Genomic DNA, 19,870 nt, shown 5'->3' with positions numbered 1-19,870 from the left:
ATGAATTTTATTGGAGGCTTTGAGGAAATGCTTTTTTCTCCTGAGAGCCACAGTAGCCAGGCTTTCTCATTCACCCATTTGACAATAAGGAGGAGGCACAGAGCACCTAGGGCTGTTGACAGCCAGCCCAACCCATTGGGGAATTTGGCCTTGGGGCGATGCCAACACTGGATGACAAAACAGAGGGAAGGGAGGAATCTGAGTCTTCAGTATTATTGAGCTACTGGAAAAACCAGTCCTGAAGCCTGTCCTGATGAATTTCCAAGGGTGAGCTGATATACCTCCTTATTTTTACAAGTCTGTTTTGGTCAGATTTTGAAATCTGTTAGCATCCACAGCTGTTTCTGAGGTACTGTACTGGGCTATATGGTACATCAATATTGCATGTAGTCCTGTAGTCAAAGACTTTCCATCTAGTTGGGAACATGCAATGGCCATTACTGTGCCAAGTGTGTGTCCTAGAGAAAAGCACAGTATAAGCACAGCACCTTTGAGTCATCAGAGAGGCTTCCTAGAAGAAGTGACTGAGCTGGTTTTTGAGTGATGGTAGTCAGAGGGAGAAGGTAGGAAAAAGGAGAAATATGAGCCAAATGTCAGTGTCAGAAGACATCTATGCCAGGAAACCAATTCAATGTTTGGTCTATTTCTATCATTAACCAAACGGTGACCAAGATGGCCCTGGTCTTTGCCCTCACAGCTTATAGCCTAGGTAGGCAGGGGGGCCAGAGGATTAAACAAACAGTAGCAATGTGCAAACAATAAGATGGCAAGGTTGGGAGGCCAGATCAAGAGCTTGAGAACTCATGCTAATGGTACAGTAGGGGAAACAAAACCAGCACAGAATACCTCAGATCTCGAGGATTGCCGTGGCTCATTGGTGGTTTCTACCATCTGGGTGCCAGGTTCCTGATGTCTGAAGCAACTGCAGTAGAACCACTTGGAAAATATCTGCCCTCACATTTCAGAATAACTTTCCACCGCATAAAAATCTAAGAAGCTACCATTGACTTTATCCTTTCACTGCTCACTGTAATAAAGATCAAGACACTCATGCTTTCGGAGATATCTGGCAAAACCAATTTAAATTTTAAAAGTATGTATTTCACCAGAGTTCCGTTTAGGAGAACCAGCTCTCAATACACTCTGGCTTTGACTCTTTGATGTCAGTCTTACAAGCCTAATTGGATTGTGAATTCCCTGAAAGCAGGCCTCATTCTAGAACCAGAATTTCAGAGATGGAGGGAATCCAACCTCTACAGATAAAGAGTTCAAGAAGAGGGATCCCTGGGTGGCACAGTGGTTTGGCACCTGCCTTTGGCCCAGGGCGCGATCCTGGAGACCCGGGATCGAATCCCACGTTAGGCTCCTGGTGCATGGAGCCTGCTTCTCCCTCTGCCTGTGTCTCTGTCTCTCTCTGTGTGTGTGTGACTATCATAAATAATAAATAAAAATTAAAAAAAAAAAGAGTTCAAGAAGAAATCAAAGCCTAGATGTCAAGTCCCTGATGTGCATTTCCTCCAGCATAGCACGTTGCCTTGCCTTTCTCCCATGGCATCTGGTGTGTGTGCCCTCAATTCAGTACGGGTGATATTGCACACACTAAGGCAAAAATTGGCTCTCGGGTTGTAGAAGAACTTGCATATTGTGATGATTTGGGGTCTTCTAAAGCTCAACCCTATCTGACAAAATCTTATTCCTTAGGGAGAAATTTAATTTTTCTCCAGGGGGCTGGTGGCCTGATAACTTTAAAAGATTGACAAAAGAAACATTGACCTAGCCCAATGTGGAACACAGAGTAGGAGTTTTCCCATCTCACTGCTCACTGTGAGAGCTTTCCACCTGAACCTCTAGCACCTGATACCTCCTACTCTCTCCCCTCTAGGACTAGTTCAAGGTATCTTGCTAGAGTATGATCATACAACAAATGTTTGAATACCTACTGTGTACACTAAAACCAGATTAATTTTTTTCTACAATAGTCTTCTCCTGGTTCTAACTGGTTTCAAAAATTTCAGTGGCTTTTCCTGACCCTAAGAATGAGGTTCCTACTAGTGATGTTCCAAAGCCCTGTGAATTCTGAGCTGGCCCTAGATCCCCAAGGAGCTAGGAGAGCTCATCGCCTGTCTTCTAAACACTTCATAATGTTCCATCTTGGAGCTTTTCTCTCTCATCAAAATCCTTCCAGACTCCAAAGCTAAGAATGGTAGCCGCCTCTCCACTCAACCATGGAACTGTCTTTGGTTTTACTTTTACAATTTACTCCCCCATAAGCATCATTCTTTGGCATTATATTAAGGAATTCATATGCTCTTTCCAATCCACAAAACAAGTATTTTCCTTAACATGAATTCCTGGGTTGGCATACTTAGTATGTTTTAATTAAGTAATTTTCACTGTGACTATCAGTGAATTTTTATCAGCATAAAAATTCATTTATTGATCACCTGCTATGAACCAGTCACCATACTAGATCCAGGGCATGAGGTGGTAGTTGCCCTCTACCTCCTTACATTCTAAAGGGAAAGAGTTAAATCACAGTGCTATTAAGGCCAGCATGGACAATGGGTGTGCAGTAAGGGTGGGGAGAGACTAGCTCTGATTTCCCAAATAGAGAAGAGCAGGAAAACCATCTAGGCAAAAGGAACAGTGCTGCAAGACCCGGAACAGCAAAAACAAACTGTGTTTTGAGGCACAGTGTGAAAGCCAGTATGGCTAGGGCCTACGCTGCAGCACTTCTCAGACTTTAACAGGTGTACAATAACCCAGCAGCTGGTTAAGACACAGATTCTGATTCAGCAGGTCTGGGGTGGGGCCATGGTTCTCATTTCCAGCAAGCTCCCAATTTACAAGGGGTTACAGGACACTGGCCTGGGAGGACTAAGGCAGTTCTGGATGGGTATCCTCTTCTGCTTTCACTTAGAAAAGACATTAATGCTATTTGTTTAAAATGAATGTCTCCTAGAGAGAGTAGGGTGCACTTTACCTTCTTATTCCATAGGTATCAAGATAGACTTCTATGTTTAAACATACCTAGTATTTAATTTTAGCCTTTATATCTATTGTCTGCATCCCAAATTCCTACTGTTGAGTAGGTGTTTGGTTACAGGGGAGGCATCACCCATGGTGACCAAGCCGCTCCCACATTCCCTCAAGACTCCCCCAAGTATATGAGGGACAATGCTCCAATGATCCCAAGCTACTAGGTAATGACAGCATTGTGTATTGTTACCCATAACCTCCCAACAAGGAATATTTTGATTTTATTTAAATGGAATACAGTAAAGCCTCATTGATTCAGCCTTTATTAGTATGTAATGGGTGATAATTTGATTAATCTTTACTTCTCAAATTATTCATAAATAGGATAAAGTTTAATAATGCAGTTGTGATTATAAGGATGTCTAAACATTTAAAAAGATTTCAAGTAAACTCATATGGTTTTAGAAACACGTATTTATATTGTTCATTTCCTAAAAAACTATAATAGGTAATACTACCGATCTACTTACAGGGCTAGAAACAACAATAATAGTGACAACAAATATTTATTAAGAACTATAAAAATTTTGTTTTTATTTGTAATGTGTGTGAATAATCAAAAAATTAAAAATGATTTTTGAAAATTACATTATTGGATTTGGTCCAAATGCATCCATTCTAGGAAGGCCCCTGTACCCACATGTAAAATGAGTCTTGAACTGTGCTGTGAAGCTCTATTGTTAGAGCAGAGATTAGGAATAGAAGGACACCCTCTCTCAGGGGACACTCATGCATTCAAAGAGCTTTTAGAGAGACAATGTGTGGGGGAAAGGACCATCTAGCTGCTTATCATAGAAGGCTACATTTGCTTAGTTTGGGGCATATCACTTGGATTTCTCACCACACTAATTTTCACAAAATGTAGTTTAAAGACTGAAATTTGAAAAGCAGAAACAAAATGGCAATTTCAAGCCATGTCTACCTAACTGCCAATCTGCTTTTCCCCAATGAAGGCATTTGACGATACTCCATCATATTAATCTCCAAAATATTTGTAACAAATCTCTGTGAAGTGATTTAATGTTCTAAGATCATGATCCATTTGATTTACCTGTTAATATGTCCAGGTGCACATGTTAAATTAAAAGAAATTAATGACTTGATTTTTTTTCAAGTGGATTAACAAAGTACTGAAATATATTTAAGTGACATCACACTGGTAAATCACTAGGGTGTTTTAGCTTTTACTGCAACTGCGTTGACTTATACTGTCACAGAGTCTTCTATTTTCTTTCAGATCTTTCATTTTTTATAGATGACTTTTCCTTTAACTACAACATATTCAATTAATTCATGATGGCCTCCAAACTGGTAAATCAAATGCTCCCATCTAGAAAGAAATCAAACACACTTTAATGCATACAGGTCAAAATCATCACTTTGTCAATAAATGCTAATTTAGAAATACATTCTCTAGAAATGTCTTTATACCTTGTCATCGATATTTGGGCTTTTAAAAAAATAGTAGATTACTATGATAACTAGTCTATGACTTAAATATTGTTCAATGGTATTATTTAAGTATTTGACCTTAAAATATTTGATCCGATTAAGTGATATACGAAAGGTGATATCAGCATTATTTTCAATAGAGAGAGTGAAGAGTAGAATTACAGAGTTGCTTTTCTTCAGTTGAACTTGAGGACCAAGGAGTGCAATAGGCTTGCTAGAGTCAAGGATTTACAACTTCAAGATTTAGGAAAATAAGACTCAAATTGTTACATTGGAAGCGCAGTTGATAACAGACCGTGGGTAAGCAATATGAACCCAGGGCCAAGAAAACTGAAGTGAGGCTTTGGGGATCTGGTAGGGGAAGCCAGAGAGGTGATGAATCAGAAGCAGGGTGACCAGCTGGAGTTGGAACACCCATGGCTTAACACAAGCTGTAGGTCAGAACTCCAGCAGAAAAACAAGAATGCAAGCCGGGGGCACAAGTCCAAAGTCCAGGTAAACAGAAGAAAAACCTGGAGAGCTATGACAGGTGTAAGGCAGATAATGAGACTAGACAAGGGGGTCTATCTACCCTGTTTGGTCTATGACCTGTAGGGAGACTTTCTGGTTGGACAGGGATGATAATGAAGGAGATTGGGGAGCTTCTGAGCCTACACAGAGCCTGATGCTAATAATGAGCAGGAAAGGCATTTAAACCCAATCCACATGTTACGAGGGGCATAAAGTAAAATAGCTCGGTTGAGAGGTCATTCACCTGGCCGCATTGATGACAATGAGATCTCCCTGTTTGCCCACTTCCAGGGATCCGTGTGTGTGAGATTTTCCCAGAGCATAAGCTGCATTGATGGTGGCAGCCGCCAAGGCTTCAGGCATGGACATTCTCATGTTCACACAAGCCAGGTGCATGACCACTGGCTGAGGCAGAAAAGAAGAGTGTTAGAGGAAAGTCACAAGATGGCAACCGCTCCCTAGGACATTTCTCAACACGGCGCAACCAATAATGGAAATTTACTGTGTGGGATGAACTAGCTAAACTGGTATAACATTTTAATTTACATATAAAGATTCTTACGCTTTGGAAAAGATTCCTTTGTTACAGAGATCACACCCTAGCCCCCCTGACACCCATGTATTGAGTATTTATTTACAACTTTTCAAGACCACTCACTATGTAAGATGAAAGCCCCCCTACATACTTATTTACTAAAACTTCTTTGAGCTTGTGCTCTCCTCCAAGATGGTAGTAAATTATCATCAAACCACAATGCCCAAGGCTGAATCAAAAAATTATGCAGATAGAACTTTCTCTCCTCTCTCTATGCCTAGAGGCATCCATGTGGCACAGACATACCCAATTTACCCTGCTGTCTACACTTTTTTTTTGTTTCACAGGAAAATATTTTCTTAGATCTTTGGTACATTTTAACAGTGAACTATTTTTTTTTTAAGTTTTTTTTTTAATTTTTTATTTATTTATGATAGTCACAGAGAGAGAGAGAGAGAGAGGCAGGGACACAGGCGGAGGGAGAAGCAGGCTCCATGCACTGGGAGCCTGATGTGGGATTCGATCCCGGGTCTCCAGGATCGCGCCCTGGGCCAAAGGCAGGCGCCAAACCGCTGCGCCACCCAGGGATCCCCAGCAGTGAACTATTTTTAAATCATTTATACACATGGTAGAAGACTGATTCTTTGCTCGGAAAGGCACATTAAAAATAGTTACCATTGAAAAGCAATATGCGTTAGGGTTGAAATCGCTGCCCAGAGCAACTATGACTCCTTCATCTAACATCTTCCTAGCACGAGGTTGCTTCAATCTAAGAGGAGGGGGCAAAAAAAAGGAAGATGTCAGTCTCTGGAAGTAGAACTTCTGCAGACGAGATGTTCAGAATAGAAACAGACCTAAGCTATCCAACCCCCGTGTGTTCTGGAGGAAGAAACAAACTCAAGGTTAAGTGTTCAGTGGTGAGGCCAGGTGGAACCCTGGGATTCTTGAATTTTATCATTCTGCTTTTGAAATGACTTGGCTGTGACTAATTTCTTTAATTTTGGCAATCTTTACATACATTCAGAGATTCTTGCTAAGGAAGAAAAATATGACTTAAAATTTTCTTTAAGTGTAACAGACTTTTTTTGACTCCTAAATATAAACAATGGGGTGGAAAATAATGCTATTTTTATTAACTTCCATTTTGCAATTTTATTTTTTTATTTTTTTATTTTTTTCCATTTTGCAATTTTAAAAAATTCATGTCTCTCCCTCTCCTTGGGTGGAGAGGGGTCTCAAACATTTTTTTGTCGGCCCTTTAAAATCTTAAAGGCCCAAGAATCTAATATACAAAATGTCTGTGCTTCTTCCTGGGTTGCAAGTCTCTTTGATCTCCTTGGCAAAATATTATTCTTTAGGACATGACTCAAAAGTTATGTCAGAGAAAAACTGAACCAAACACTGGCTAAAGTGGTGAAGACAGACTGTATAGTTTATTGCAAAAGGGGAAAGAGTCCAGTGTAGACTAGACTCTGTTTTGATTTGTACAGTGGTAACTGGATGTTGTGTTGTTGTTGTTTTAAGATTTTATTTATTCATGAGAGATACAGAGAGAGAGAGAGATAGGTAGAGACATAGGCCGAGGGAGAAGCAGGCTCCATGCAGGGAGCCTGACGTGGGACTTGATCCTGGGACTCCAGGATCATGCCCTGGGCTGAAGGCAGATGCTCAACCACTGAGCCACCCAGGCATCCTTAATTGGGTGTTTCAAAGAAAGAATAAAAAAGTTGGGAGGAAGAAGGGGCAGGTCTTTAAGAAGACAATCCTGGGTGGTAGAAGATTTATATCTCAAAGGAACAGAAAAAGGATTTACACTTGCAAACTTTGTAAAGTGACTGCTCTAAGAGGAAGTCCAGGGGCCTATCTGCCTATCACCTGGTTTTGCTGGAACAAACAGTAAATTCCCCTGCTACTAGCAGGTTGAGCTTTCTCAGGCAGGTGTTCCCTTTAAGGGGGCATCCTAGGCATACAGCCTTGAGCTGTCAGAAACTATGTTAGTGTTTATTCAAGGCTCACAGTGTTGTGGGGAGGGGAATAGATAAAATCAGTTGTCTGAGAGCCTACAGGTTTCTAGGTCATTCATATGAAACATTCTATGAAAACATTCTATGAAACATTCATAGTCTATGATTGACAATTTGCAGGACTACCTAAGATAATGTTCCTCAACACTGGATAACATGGGATAATGTATGAGAGGAGGTGGGTGAAGCAGAGAGGAGAGTGAGGAAAGGTAGAGCTTAAAATTTCCCCACAGTTCATTCTCTTTTTTATTTTTTTAAAGATTTTATTTATTTATTTATTTGAGAGAAAGAGCATAAGAGGGGAGGAGAGGGAGAAGCAGATTCCCCGCTGAGCAAGGAACCCATATTGGGCTCATCCCAGGACCCTGAGATCATGCCCTGAGCTAAAGGCAGCTGCTTAACCCACCGAGCCACCCAGCAACCCTCACAGTTCATGCTGATGGCCTCCCCTCCCCTTCCAGAAATAAAGAGGGGAAAAAATGAGACTGTAGAAGTATCAAGGGAGTTCCAGAAAAACTGAGGTGAATGTATCCTGAATAAACTTAAAACAGTTTACAAAAGGTGCATAAAATAATGATTAAAGGAAGTGGCATAAGGCAACTGTTACTCTGGAAATGAGAGTGGAGAAATTTAGGGCACGGCAGGGAGTCCTGCAGGTTGCTCCCGTTGGAGATATCAGAAAAATACTGGACCAGAGAAGCCAGAGAGAAAAAGTGTGGCTTTCTCCAGACTGTATGGTCAGCCCATCTTGCGGTTACCACAGATGGCAGCCGCCTCTGGCATAGGGACAGAGCTCAGACTTCTCTTGCTGAGTTGCCCTTCACAGTGCAATTCTCAGATTTTCGCTCCATCTTTAAGAGATTCAAGGTGAGGTAAAGGAAGAACCTTTTTTTTTTTGTAAAATTTATCCCTTGGCTGATGGAAAATTAACCAGATTAAGTACTGATTGATGACTGCTGAGACTTGTTGGAAATGCCAAGATACCAAGAATGGTTATTGATTGATATTTCCTGGATGCAATCTACATTATATCTACTCTTTAAATTAAGAGAACAGTAATAATACACATATATGTATAACATCATAATATATTTGAGAAAAATACTGCAGTATTCCTCTCTTCTCTCCTATAAAAGTTACTCGAAGGGAGCCAAGGTGGCTTGGTCTGTTAGGCATCCATTCTTGATTTTGGTCAGGTCATGATCTCATGGTCAAGAGATCGAGCCCTCTGTCAAGTGTGAAGAATCTTTAGATTCTTTCTCTCCCTCTGTCCCTCCCCCAGCTCATATGCACATGGGAGCGCCCTCACTCACTCTCAAACAAATTAATAGAAATTACTCAAAGCCTGCCTGGCTTTTCAATCCCTAAGGCAGTGTCTCAACCTTGGCATAATTCATAATTGTAGGTGTGTAATTCTTAGACAAGATAATTCTTTGCGGTGGGAGGTGGTTCTGCGGGCTGTGGGATATTATTTCTGGCCACCTATGAGGTGCTAGGTAGCGCCCCCTGGTGATGACATCCAAACCCACCTCCAGACGCTGATTTCTCCAACAGCAGCCGTAGAGATGCACTACAGACTAGGCATATTCAATCCTTAGAGGACAAACAGCAAAATTCTTGGGGAGATTTCACAAAATACACTTAGATATCTCCCCTTTCCTCCCACCCCTGGGGATCTGTGAGGACTGTGGTACCCACTTGCATCCTCTTACACAACAGCTCCTTCAGATTCTGAACACTGCCAGACCTCTCTAACATCTGATGCATGTTTTTTAAAGCAGAAAGCATACTTCATTATTTTATAGTTATAAACATAACGCACATTGAATTTTTATTTAGAACATTCTCAACATGGTGGGGGGTTGGGGGGAAGAAAGAGAAAGCTCCACTCTTCCCAAATAACCCTGCCACAGAAAGGCCATTTGGTCTAAGCTCTTTCATCAGGATACCTCACTCCAGAGTTGGTATCTTCCATGATCTGCATTTGTAAGGAATTTGGAATGGCACTGAAATAAGATGTAGGCATCTGGACCTGTGTCCTCATGCCTGCACCTGCCCGAATAGCTCACCTCAGCATGTAGGCCGTGGTGGGCAGAAGGATGGCCGAGCACCTGGCCGTTGCCATGGCAGCGATGCCTTCATCACTCGCTTCTTCCAGGTGACTGACTGCCAGGGCTCCCAGCTCAGCCCCGAGCTAAGCAAAACGGGCAGAGAGAGAAAGCTTTCACCAGCAGCAACAACAATCAATAAAATGCCAGAACATTTTTTCCCTGCAAAATATAAACAGCGCTCTGCTACTAAAATGTCTTGGCAACTGCTTCTCACAAGCACAAGCCCCCAAACGGGTAAAAGGTTCATGACGGACATTCATTTGAAAAATAGCTAGTGTGCTACTTCCAAAACTATTCTCGAATCCAAGGGCTTACGGATGTTCTTCAAGCAGAGTGATATTGGTAATAAAATCTGACTCTTACAGCATCATTCAAAACACAATAAGGAAAGGTATGCTGCGGTGCCATTGCACTCAGCAGAAACAGATCAGTTAAGAAAACAAACTTTAAAAATGTGAAATTATACATCTAACTTGAGAATATCTGCTGGAGCTTGATTTCTCTCCAGATAAAAAGTTAGAATGGTTAGAAGAAAACTAGGTGGAGGTAATGCTATAATGATAATGAGAACATGGCATTCGAGTGGGTTTCTTCTCAGCTTGACACGTGTACACACACACACGCAAACACACATGCACACAGTGCCCCAGCCTGTAAGGTGATATGTTAAGCACTCCAAGGAAAGGAAAGGAAACTCATTTTTGACATTACGCTGTGGCCCAGGGAGGCAGCAATGCCCACACCAGGGCAGGAGAGGGCTGGCCTCTCGTCAGCAGCTAGCTCAGGTCTCAGAGCATTCTAGGTCTGGGGCTCTGGGGAGGCAGATGCACCAAAGACAAGCTCTGCTCCCCAGGCAGAGCTTCCTTCTAACCTTGGAGTTACCTTCACTTGCCCAAACTCAGTTTGGTTTGATCCCAGGTATTGACCTCTGTTTAATTCACCAGTTCACTCTCTACAACCCAAAGTAGCTTGCTGACCACCTAGTTCACATTCATTCAACAAACATTCACCAAATATTTACTCACTAACGGCCAGCTGTATGCTGGGCATAATGCTAACCTCCAGGAACAGGGCTGTGAAGCCATGGGTACATCCTCAGCCTGTTTGTTTACAGTGCAGTAGGGATCTGACCACAGGGGGACAAGCACAAGGAGGGACGACAGCTCCTTCTTGGAGAGGTTTGGAAAGGATCCCAGAGGAGCAGTAGCTGAGATGGAAAATGGGGGGATGGGGAGTTAGAGTTAGTCAGTCAAGGGGTATTCGGATTAGAGAAAGCATGTCCAGAGGCGTGGGGTATCAGGCGTACTAAAACTATTTGTGCTGGCTCATGGTAAAGAGGGCAATGGAAGTAAAAGGGGGAGGAGAGAAAGAAAGAGAGAAGGAGAGAGAGAGAGAGAGAGAGAGAGAGAGAGAAGGAAAGCAAGAGCTGGATCCCAGTAAGGCTACAGGTATGGAGTATGGGATTTGTCCTGCGAGCCCCAGTGAGCCTTTCACTGGTCTGCAGCAATGGAGAGGGAGATCAGAGGCACTGAGGGAAGGGGTTATGGGAACGGGTTAGAGTGCGGGCATGCTTGGGCCCGTGGAGAAGCTGTTGGGGAGTCCGGCTGCGAGCAGCTGATGGTGGTGTGACCTAGGCGGTGGGCTGAAGAGAAGCGGATCTAGACCCACTCAGGAGGCAAACCTGGAGGCCTTGCTGGTTGACTGAAATGTGTGTGTGTGTGGGGGGGGGAACGGGGGACAAGTGATGTCCAAGTTGCCTGCTTGGGCAATACCTAGATAACAGGGTCATTCACCGGGAAGGAAACACAGGACAGGATTTGGAAGTGATATTAAGAGCACATTGGATGTGTTGTGGTTGGGACACAGGTGGAGTATTCACATCTGTTTTTAGGCCTCAAGGGCAGTTGTTTGTTTCATTCCAGGGCTTAGAGAGACATCTAGACACGACTGCGGGGTTCTGTCTGCCTTATTCACTGCTGAATTCTCAGTGCCTGGCACAGGGCACACACTCAAGTATTTGTAGAAAGCATGAATAAATGAATCTGAGCAAGATATAAGATCAGAAGATCAACCTGTGACTATTAATGGTGTGCTCTACCAACGTTCACCTGGACACTGCCACGGAAAAACCCTAGAAGCTACATGTGAAATTAGTAGACTTGGCCAGTGTGGCGTTGGGTGCCAACCCAAAGAGGTTATAAATTTGATAAACAAGATCTCAAAAACACTTCCTTTTCTACGAATGCCACCAGCGGGTGATTAAAAAAGTAAACGACCAGCGAAAAAGTACATTTCTAACAGAGATCAGGGATTCTGAGGCCCAACCAGACCAATCCACACCTTGTTCAGACAAATTTCCCCATCTTCTGCCTTTGCAGAAGGCTACTGCCACCTCTGAATAAAGTCTTCTGTAGTATGAGTGTTGACAACGGAAAAACAAAAGGTCAACCACACCTCTGCAGCCTTCATTGGGTGGAGTTCATCCCCGTGGAAGTTAATCTGTAATCCCATCTCTTTTCCACTTTGAAGAATCCTTCTGGTGGAATTGAGATCGAAGACACCCTTCTCACAGAACACATCTATGTTGTCCACGTGGATTTCCCCACTTGCACCCAGCTCCTTCAGCTTCGGGAGGTGGCTATTGATGATTTCATCAGTAGCTTCCACAGCAGTCTTTCCTCTAGGGGAAGAAAATGAGATTATATGGGCAAAATATAATAATAGTAATAGCAATAATAATTTTTTTTTCATTGAAGAAAGGCTTTTCTGGCACTGGAAGAATCTGACCAACTGTGGGCAAATGACCTCAAGCCTCACAAAGGCAGAGAAATAATCAAAGGTACAATTCAAGATGTAACATTTGGGATGTAGAAGAGGTATTGACGAGATTTCTATAAGCAATGACTCTGTACACAGGGACTCAAAGCCCAGCCATGTTGCCTTCGAGAATGCCAGCAAGGCCACCTGGCTGAAAAGGTTCTTGCCAAGGACACTCAGACAGCATCCCGGATGCTTCCCTAATAACCCAACTACAGGTTCCTCACCTGAGTCCTAGTGATCACTCGGCCTTTTCCTTCTTCCACACTGTTTCTAGAAGCATCCGCCTAAGTAAGGCTTCTTGTCCCACCATTTAGAACCATGGGGAAAGAGGATTGTGGGAGACCCTGAAATTCTCTCTAAAATTCTGGGGTAGTTTTAGAGTAGAAAGAGCTGGGCTTTTTGAAGTCAGTTGGACACAGAGCCCTACTACTTGCTGGCTATGTAACTTTAGACACATCATGTAGCCATCATTTGGCATACTCTGAGCCTCAGACTATATCATTGGGGGCCAAGACGCAGACCTCAGAGACTCATTGGCAGATGGAGAAAATTTCTGTAAAACCTTAGTCCTGTATTTGGCACACAGAGGTCTCTTGCTCAGCAAAAACCATTTTGGTGGGAAGATAGAGGTGAACTTTGAGGAGACAGGCACTTACATATGTTGCTCCTAATTCTCAAGACAATCAAATAGAATTGTGTGTTATTTAGCTGTTTTATAGATGTTCAAAAAAGTTAAGTGAAGCCCTCAAAATCACCCAGTGGGAAAGTAGCAAAGCTGGATTCAAACCCAGGCCTGGTATGGCTCTAAAGCCTAGGACAGCTCTACCACGTTACACTGCCTGTCATCCACCTTATGTTCTGTTTATTTTTATTATTTTTTAAAGATGTTATTTATTTATTCATTAGAGACACAGAGAGAGGCAGAGACATAGGCAGAGGGAGAAGCAGGCTCCCTGCAGGGTTAGCAGCTGAAGGCAGACGCTCAACCACTGACCCACCCAGGTGTCCCTTATGTTCTGTTTAGAAAAAAAAAAAATGTTTTCTATAGACAGATGTCCCAAAAGTCTTAGTGCAGTTTTAAGCATTAATAATAATAAATGCTAAAAATGTACAAGAATATCACTGGAAATATTATTTATTTATTTTCTACCTAATTTTGTGAATTTACAATAATAAACTTAATGTTCATTTTTTATTCTCTGACTGAAAATAAGCAAAAAAATTAACATTAAACTTACTTTTCAAAGTGCATGAAACTAAATGTAAAAATATGTTATTAAACTTCCAAATAATTTCTGTAAGCCGGTAGCTCCTACATATCTTAGTTATCAAAACCCAAAACTGCACTAAGTCTTTGTTCTGTTTATTTTCAAGTCCTGGATTTCTTTTGGACCTTTTAATTCTGAAACTGTGGGCCTTTGGGTCTAGAAATTCCAGGACAGATAAGATGCAGAAAGGAACAGATTTCTCTATAAGAAAGCTATATAGGAGAAACTTCTTACATAAAAGGGAAAGCTAAAACACATTTACAAGAAAACATGTTTGCTGTTTAACAAGTAAAGAGATGAACAAAAATAGAAACCATTCTGAGGGCAGCCCAGGTGGCTCAGGGGTTTAGCACCGCCTTCAGCTCAGGGTCCCAGGCCCACCTCAGGCTCCCTGCATGGAGCCTGATTCTCCCTCTGCCTCTCTGTGTCTCTCATGAATAAATAAATAAATAAAAGATCTTTAAAAAAAAAAATTCTGAGTCGTCTTGACCTCAAGATTTGATCTACCTCCTACACGGTGTTACTTTTAATCTCTAGAGAGTGATTATGCTGCCTTGGGCAACTCGTTAAAGTAATATGTCATTTTAAAGGATCTATGAGGCGGCATTGCTTTTTATTAACCAAACGAGTTTTGAGCATCTCTTCTTTTCTTCCTCGCCCGTCCTTAAGGGACTAGCAAACTGATGGGTGCGAGGGGCCTTCCTAAAACCGCCCGCGGAGATAACTTAGAATCCATCAGAACACCTTTCTAAGGGCTTCTGCTGGACTCTGCAAGCACCAAAAGCGCCTCCAGCCCTGGCGAACGCATCCCCACTTAGGCGCCACCTGCCCCCCCTCCTCTATTTTCGACGCCCCACGTCAAGCCCGGGCGCACGGAGGTTACTTTGGCACCGAGTGAGCCCCGCAGTACGTGGCCGAGATGCCGATGGGCAGCTGCCGGCGGGCGCGCTCGATCACGCGCAGCATCTTGAGCTCCGTCTGCAGGTCGAGGCCGTATCCGCTCTTGCACTCCGCCAGCGTGGTCCCCGCCCGCACCATGCTCTGCAGCCGCCCCCGGAGGGAGCCGAACAGCTCCTCCTCCGAGGCTTGGCGCGTGTGCTCCACCGTGAAGTTGATCCCTCCTCCAGCCTGATGGATATCCATGTACGTGGCACCTGCCAGCTGAACACAAGGCTCGCCCTTAGGCTGGCCGCACGCGGGAGGTGGCCGGCAGGGCGGCAGTGCCTCCCCCCACCCTCTCCCGGGGGGCGATATCCAAAATGATTAACAATTGGCATGTCAGGGACACCAGCAGATCAGAAAGGATGCTGGGGTACTGAGCCAGGGAGGCCCCTACTGTGCCGGCTGGTGGGGAGCACGGGGTGAGGGGTGAATATCCCAGGAAGGACTGCGATGGCAGAAATGGGAGATGGGGGGGGCACTTAGGGTCTCCCACAGAGAGATCTACCAACCAGCCCAGAAGTATTTCAGTATTTTAACAACCCGGTTGACCCCAGTGTATACCAGCAAAGTCTCTGTCCGCCCCTGGCACCTATGAGAAAACAAAGCTTAAGCAATTCAGGAACCCTGCTACAGTTATTCCAAATATCCACTAAGGGGACCCTGGAGGGGGGTTTCCACCTCTCAGTATCTGACCACTAGGGTTTGGGGCCTGACCTCTGTCACTCAAGCAAAGAAGCTCTTCCTGGGTTCCAGTTACTCTGGGTAGCAAGGGGGGTGGCACAAACGAAGTATGCCAGCCTGGTGTCTCCCTACCAGAGTTTCTTTTCTTTTCTTTTTTAAGATTTGTTTACTTATTCATGAGCAATGAATAGAGAGAGGAGCAGAGACACAGGCAGAGGGAGAAGCAGGCTCCCCGCAGAGAGCCCGATGTGGGACTTGGTCCTGGATCCCAGGATCATGCCCTGAGCCGAAGGCAGATGCTCAATCGCTGAGCCACCCAGGCGTCCCTCTGTTTTTTTTTTTGTTGTTGTTGTTTTTGTTTGTAAGATTTTATTTATTTGAGAGAGAGCAGGTGCAAGCAGGGGGAGGGGCAGAGGGAGAAGGACAGGCAGACTCCCTGCTGAGTGCTGAGGCCTACCTGGGGCTCCATCCCAGGACCCTGAGATCAGGACCTGAACTGAAGTCAGATGCTTAACAGACTAGGCCACCCAGGCTCCAGAAGGCAGCCCAGTTCTGTTTTAAAGGGATGATTCTAAAATATACATGCATAGGTACATACATAAGGATTCTACAGGTAAAAAATTTTGATAACTATTATACCTAAAATGATTGCTGGCCCTGTGCATAGCATAAATATTTGGACAGTTATAAGTTAGTTTTGTTGCAATTTATTTTGCATAGTCCAGGCCAGTAAAAATATCCATGAAAAAGAAATGTAGATATAAGTTGCAAAGCCTGATGGCCAATAACTCTTTAGAAAAAGCCTTGTCTGTACTTGTGCCTTATTTTGACTTGCCATCGTTAATTGCAGTTACCTTCATTGCAAACTCGTGAACTCTTTCACCAGCCCATACTGGATGTGTGTGTGCATCCACCAAACCTGTAATCAATGAATCAAATCATCTTTAGAGCTGAGAAAGAGAAAGCCCTTAAACAGCAGGCCAATGATGCCATAGCACTCTTGGGAAAGCAAGATGATGGTAAACCATCTTGGAGGAGAGTGGAGGAGAAGAATTTGTCTGCGGGTTTCCTCCAACAGAAAGGAAACAAGAATACTGTCTGCATGGCTGGTCTAGAAGGCTTTGGTGCAGGAGGGCGACTGGCATGATGAGAATGCCCATTAAAGAAATACCTACAGCCCCTTTTGCCCACTAAGTCCGTGCTCACCAAGCAAGCTTTTGAAACAGGGTGTCACCTCTATTATGTGAGCAAAACAAAGGACTATATCACCAAGGAATAATCTGGGTACGAAAACAGAATACTATCCTTCCGCACTTTGAGAAGGAAAAATATGAAATCAGAAATATGAATTCTCCTTCAAAAAAGAAATGCAGTTTAATTGAAGAGACACTATAAGCAATCATGTGAAACGTTTGTTTATCCAGGTACAGCTCAAGTAAAGTGTGTCTTTCCAGAATATTTAAAATACCTTGTGGATTAAATGTCTCATTAGGGGTTCTGACTGGATTAAAATCAAGAATCTCTATTCAGAGTGCATCAGGTTTTTTTTTTTTTTCTTAATCTATTTTTTGAAATAGATTAGTAAAATTCTTCCAACAGCTTTGAACCTAAACACAACTGGTTTCTCTTCAGCATCTCAGTGGGAAGAAGTGACCTGAATGAGTAGGTTTCATTCCCAGCTCGCCCTTTACCTGTCCAGCAATCTTGGGTGGGGTACTGCATCCCTAAACTGGAGTTTTCTAATCTGTAATATAGAGATAATGATACTTACCTTACAGGGCAGTTATAAGGATGCAAGATGAACCCATATTTGTAAAGCAGCTAGGCATTCAAGAGTAGAAATTCAATGCACAGTACCTATTCTTATATTTTAATATTATTTCGAGACCCTATTTAAAAGAAGCTGCTCCTCTTTCTCTTTACATTACTAAAACTGGTTTCAGGGTTTTACTGGAAAAAAGGTTAATACCCGGCAAGATGCATTTCCCAGAACAGTCGATTCTTTCTTCGAACGTTTCTTCAGAAAACAGTTTTTGGATAGCATCAGCAGGACCAATGGCTTTTATAAACCCATCCCTGAAGAAAAATCAAGAAATAATTACTAAAGTGTGGAGAAATACTGTGGAAAAACTAAAGATTTCAAATATTGGGTATCAGTCAACATTTATTGTATCTCCTTCTTGCATCTGCGTCTTTGGGGGAAAAAATGCCTCCAGCCACATGCCAGCAAAAAAAGTCAAATCACAGATACTGAGACTGCCAGCTGTTCCCCAAGGTCAGTGTTCCCTCCTCCCCGCAGCGCTAGATTCCTAAATTTTAGCTGAACACACGAACACCCAGAATGAAACCTACCTTTCTGGGTTTCCCGTCAACCAGGTGCCCACTCATGACTAAACTCTAACCAATAGGATCGTTTTCTCTTCCTATTCCCTACTGTCTGGAAGGCGGACGCTAAAAGGAGAGATGGGGGGCTGTCTTCTTGGATGATGGAGTGGGGAAGGCTCGTGCACGACCGAGCAAGAGAGAAGGGCCTCGGGACTCCACAGGGCAGGGCTGTCAGTCAGCCCTGGATTTCTACCTCTGTGCAGTTCCGGTAACTGGTTGTTGGGTGGTTGGGTTTTGTTTTGTTTTAGATTTTGTATATTTACTCCCGAGAGACACAGAGAGAGAGAGGCAAAGACACACGCAGAGGGAGAAGCAGGCTCCCTGCGGGAAGCCCCATGCGGGACTCGATCCCAGGACCCCAGGATCAGGACCTGAGGCAAAGGCAGAGGCTCAACCACTGAGCCATCCGGGGAAGCCCTCTGTTAACTGGTTTTTAACAAACTTTTAACAGTAACCCTGGGAATGTTTTTATCCCGTTGTTAATTAAACACACACGGTCCCTACAAGCTGGGCTGTTGCACAACCCTAAGCAGCCTCAGAGGAGCGCCAGAGCACCTTGCGCAAGGGCGCCGCGGGGGAGCTGGGGCGCCGCAATTCCAAGGGGCATCCAAGCCCCACTCCCACTGCGGGCTCGTCCTCCCGAACTTCGCTGTTCTCTTACTCACCTCTAGCGGGAAGCACGGAGGGTTAAATGAAAAACAAAACAAAACCAAACAAAGCAAACCGATCATGTCCTCTTTCTGGTGTCTGAATCGTTGATTTCCTACCACCCCCAAACCATCACCAGCTGAACGTTTTCCGCACACCCAAGGGGTTGGGCGGGAGGGCGTTTCGTGAACATGTAAAGCCCCAGAACTCCACCGCAGACGCGCTGCTTCCAAAGATCTGGGGATGGGGGGACGCGGAGGGGGAAGGGGGTTCAGCCTGAGCGTTTTTCCACGGAATGACAGCCGGTCGCCGTCACACAAGGTAGGGAGCAACAGGTGCCCGAAGGACTGGCCCGCGGTGGCTCCCCGGCGGCGGGAAAGCTTTTCCCCGGTTCCCTCCTCGGCGCACAAGTTCGGGGAAGGGGCCACTTACGTGCCCACCACCAGGCTGGCGCCCTCCAGCACCGCCAGGCTGTGCAGCGCGTCCCCCGCCAGGAAGCGCTCGCCGCGGGCGCACACCGTCACCACCTGCCGCGCGTTCTCCAGCAGGAGGCGGTGGCCGCCCGCCATGGCGCCGCGGGTCCCCGGGAGGCCCCCGGCCGGAGGGAGGGCGGAGGGAGCCGCGGGGCCAGCGCGCGGGACTGGGGCTCGGCGGCGGAGGGCGCGGGGAGGCAGGCGGGGGCGGCACCGTGGGGCCGGGGGTGGAGCCGGGGCGCGCGCTCGCCGCCCCCCCATCCGCTCGGCCCCGCCCCCTCCAGTCCGCTCGCCGCCCCCTCCAATCCGCTCACCGCCCCCCATCCGCTCGGCCCCGCCCCCTCCAGTCCGCTCGGCCCCGCCCCCTCCAGTCCGCTCGGCCCCGCCCCCTCCAGTCCGCTCGCCGCCCCCTCCAATCCGCTCGGCCCCGCCCCCTCCAGTCCGCTCGGCACCGCCCCCTCCAATCCGCTCGCCGCCCCCCCAATCCGTTCGGCACCGCCCCCTCCAATCCGCTCCCCGCGCCCCCATCCGCTCGGCCCCGCCCCCTCCTGTCCGCTCGGCCCCGCCCCCTCCAGTCCGCTCGCCGCCCCCCCATCCGCTCGGCCCCGCCCCCTCCAGTCCGCTCGGCCCCGCCCCCTCCAGTCCGCTCGGCTCCGCCCCCCCATCCGCTCGGCCCCGCCCCCTCCAGTCCGTTCGGCCCCGCCCCAAAGATCTGGGGATGGGGGGACGCGGAGGGGGAAGTCCGCTCGGCCCGGCCCCCTCCAGTCCGCTCGCCGCACCCCCAATCCGCTCCCCGCGCCCCCATCCGCTCGGCCCCGCCCCCTCCAATCCGCTCGCCGCCCCCCCAATCCGTTCGCCGCCCCCCCATCCGCTCGGCCCGGCCCCCTCCAGTCCGCTCGCCGCACCCCCAACCCGCTCGGCCCCGCCCCCTCCAATCCGCTCGCCGCCCCCCCAATCCGTTCGCCGCCCCCCCATCCGCTCG

At 45.8% G+C, this 19,870-nt stretch overlaps 1 protein-coding gene across 1 annotated transcript; it reads right to left on the bottom strand.

Annotated features, from left to right (window-relative positions):
• Positions 1-3,284: 3,284 nt before the first annotated feature.
• AMDHD1 (amidohydrolase domain containing 1) lies at positions 3,285-19,111 on the bottom strand. Its single transcript, XM_026013088.2, has 9 exons — positions 18,848-19,111; positions 17,352-17,458; positions 16,237-16,301; positions 14,643-14,920; positions 12,126-12,351; positions 9,630-9,754; positions 6,212-6,305; positions 5,246-5,406; positions 3,285-4,369 (listed from the first exon to the last, which is right to left on the bottom strand). The coding sequence occupies exons 1-9, from the start codon at positions 18,982-18,984 to the stop codon at positions 4,282-4,284; spliced, it is 1,281 nt and encodes a 426-aa protein (XP_025868873.2). The 5' UTR covers positions 18,985-19,111; the 3' UTR covers positions 3,285-4,281.
• Positions 19,112-19,870: the final 759 nt, after the last annotated feature.

Source organism: Vulpes vulpes, chromosome 10 (assembly GCF_048418805.1).
Source record: "Vulpes vulpes isolate BD-2025 chromosome 10, VulVul3, whole genome shotgun sequence".
Taxonomy (NCBI): Eukaryota; Metazoa; Chordata; class Mammalia; order Carnivora; family Canidae; genus Vulpes; species Vulpes vulpes.
The sequence above is the reverse complement of the archived record's forward strand: the minus strand, read 5'-3'. Positions and strand labels throughout refer to the sequence as shown.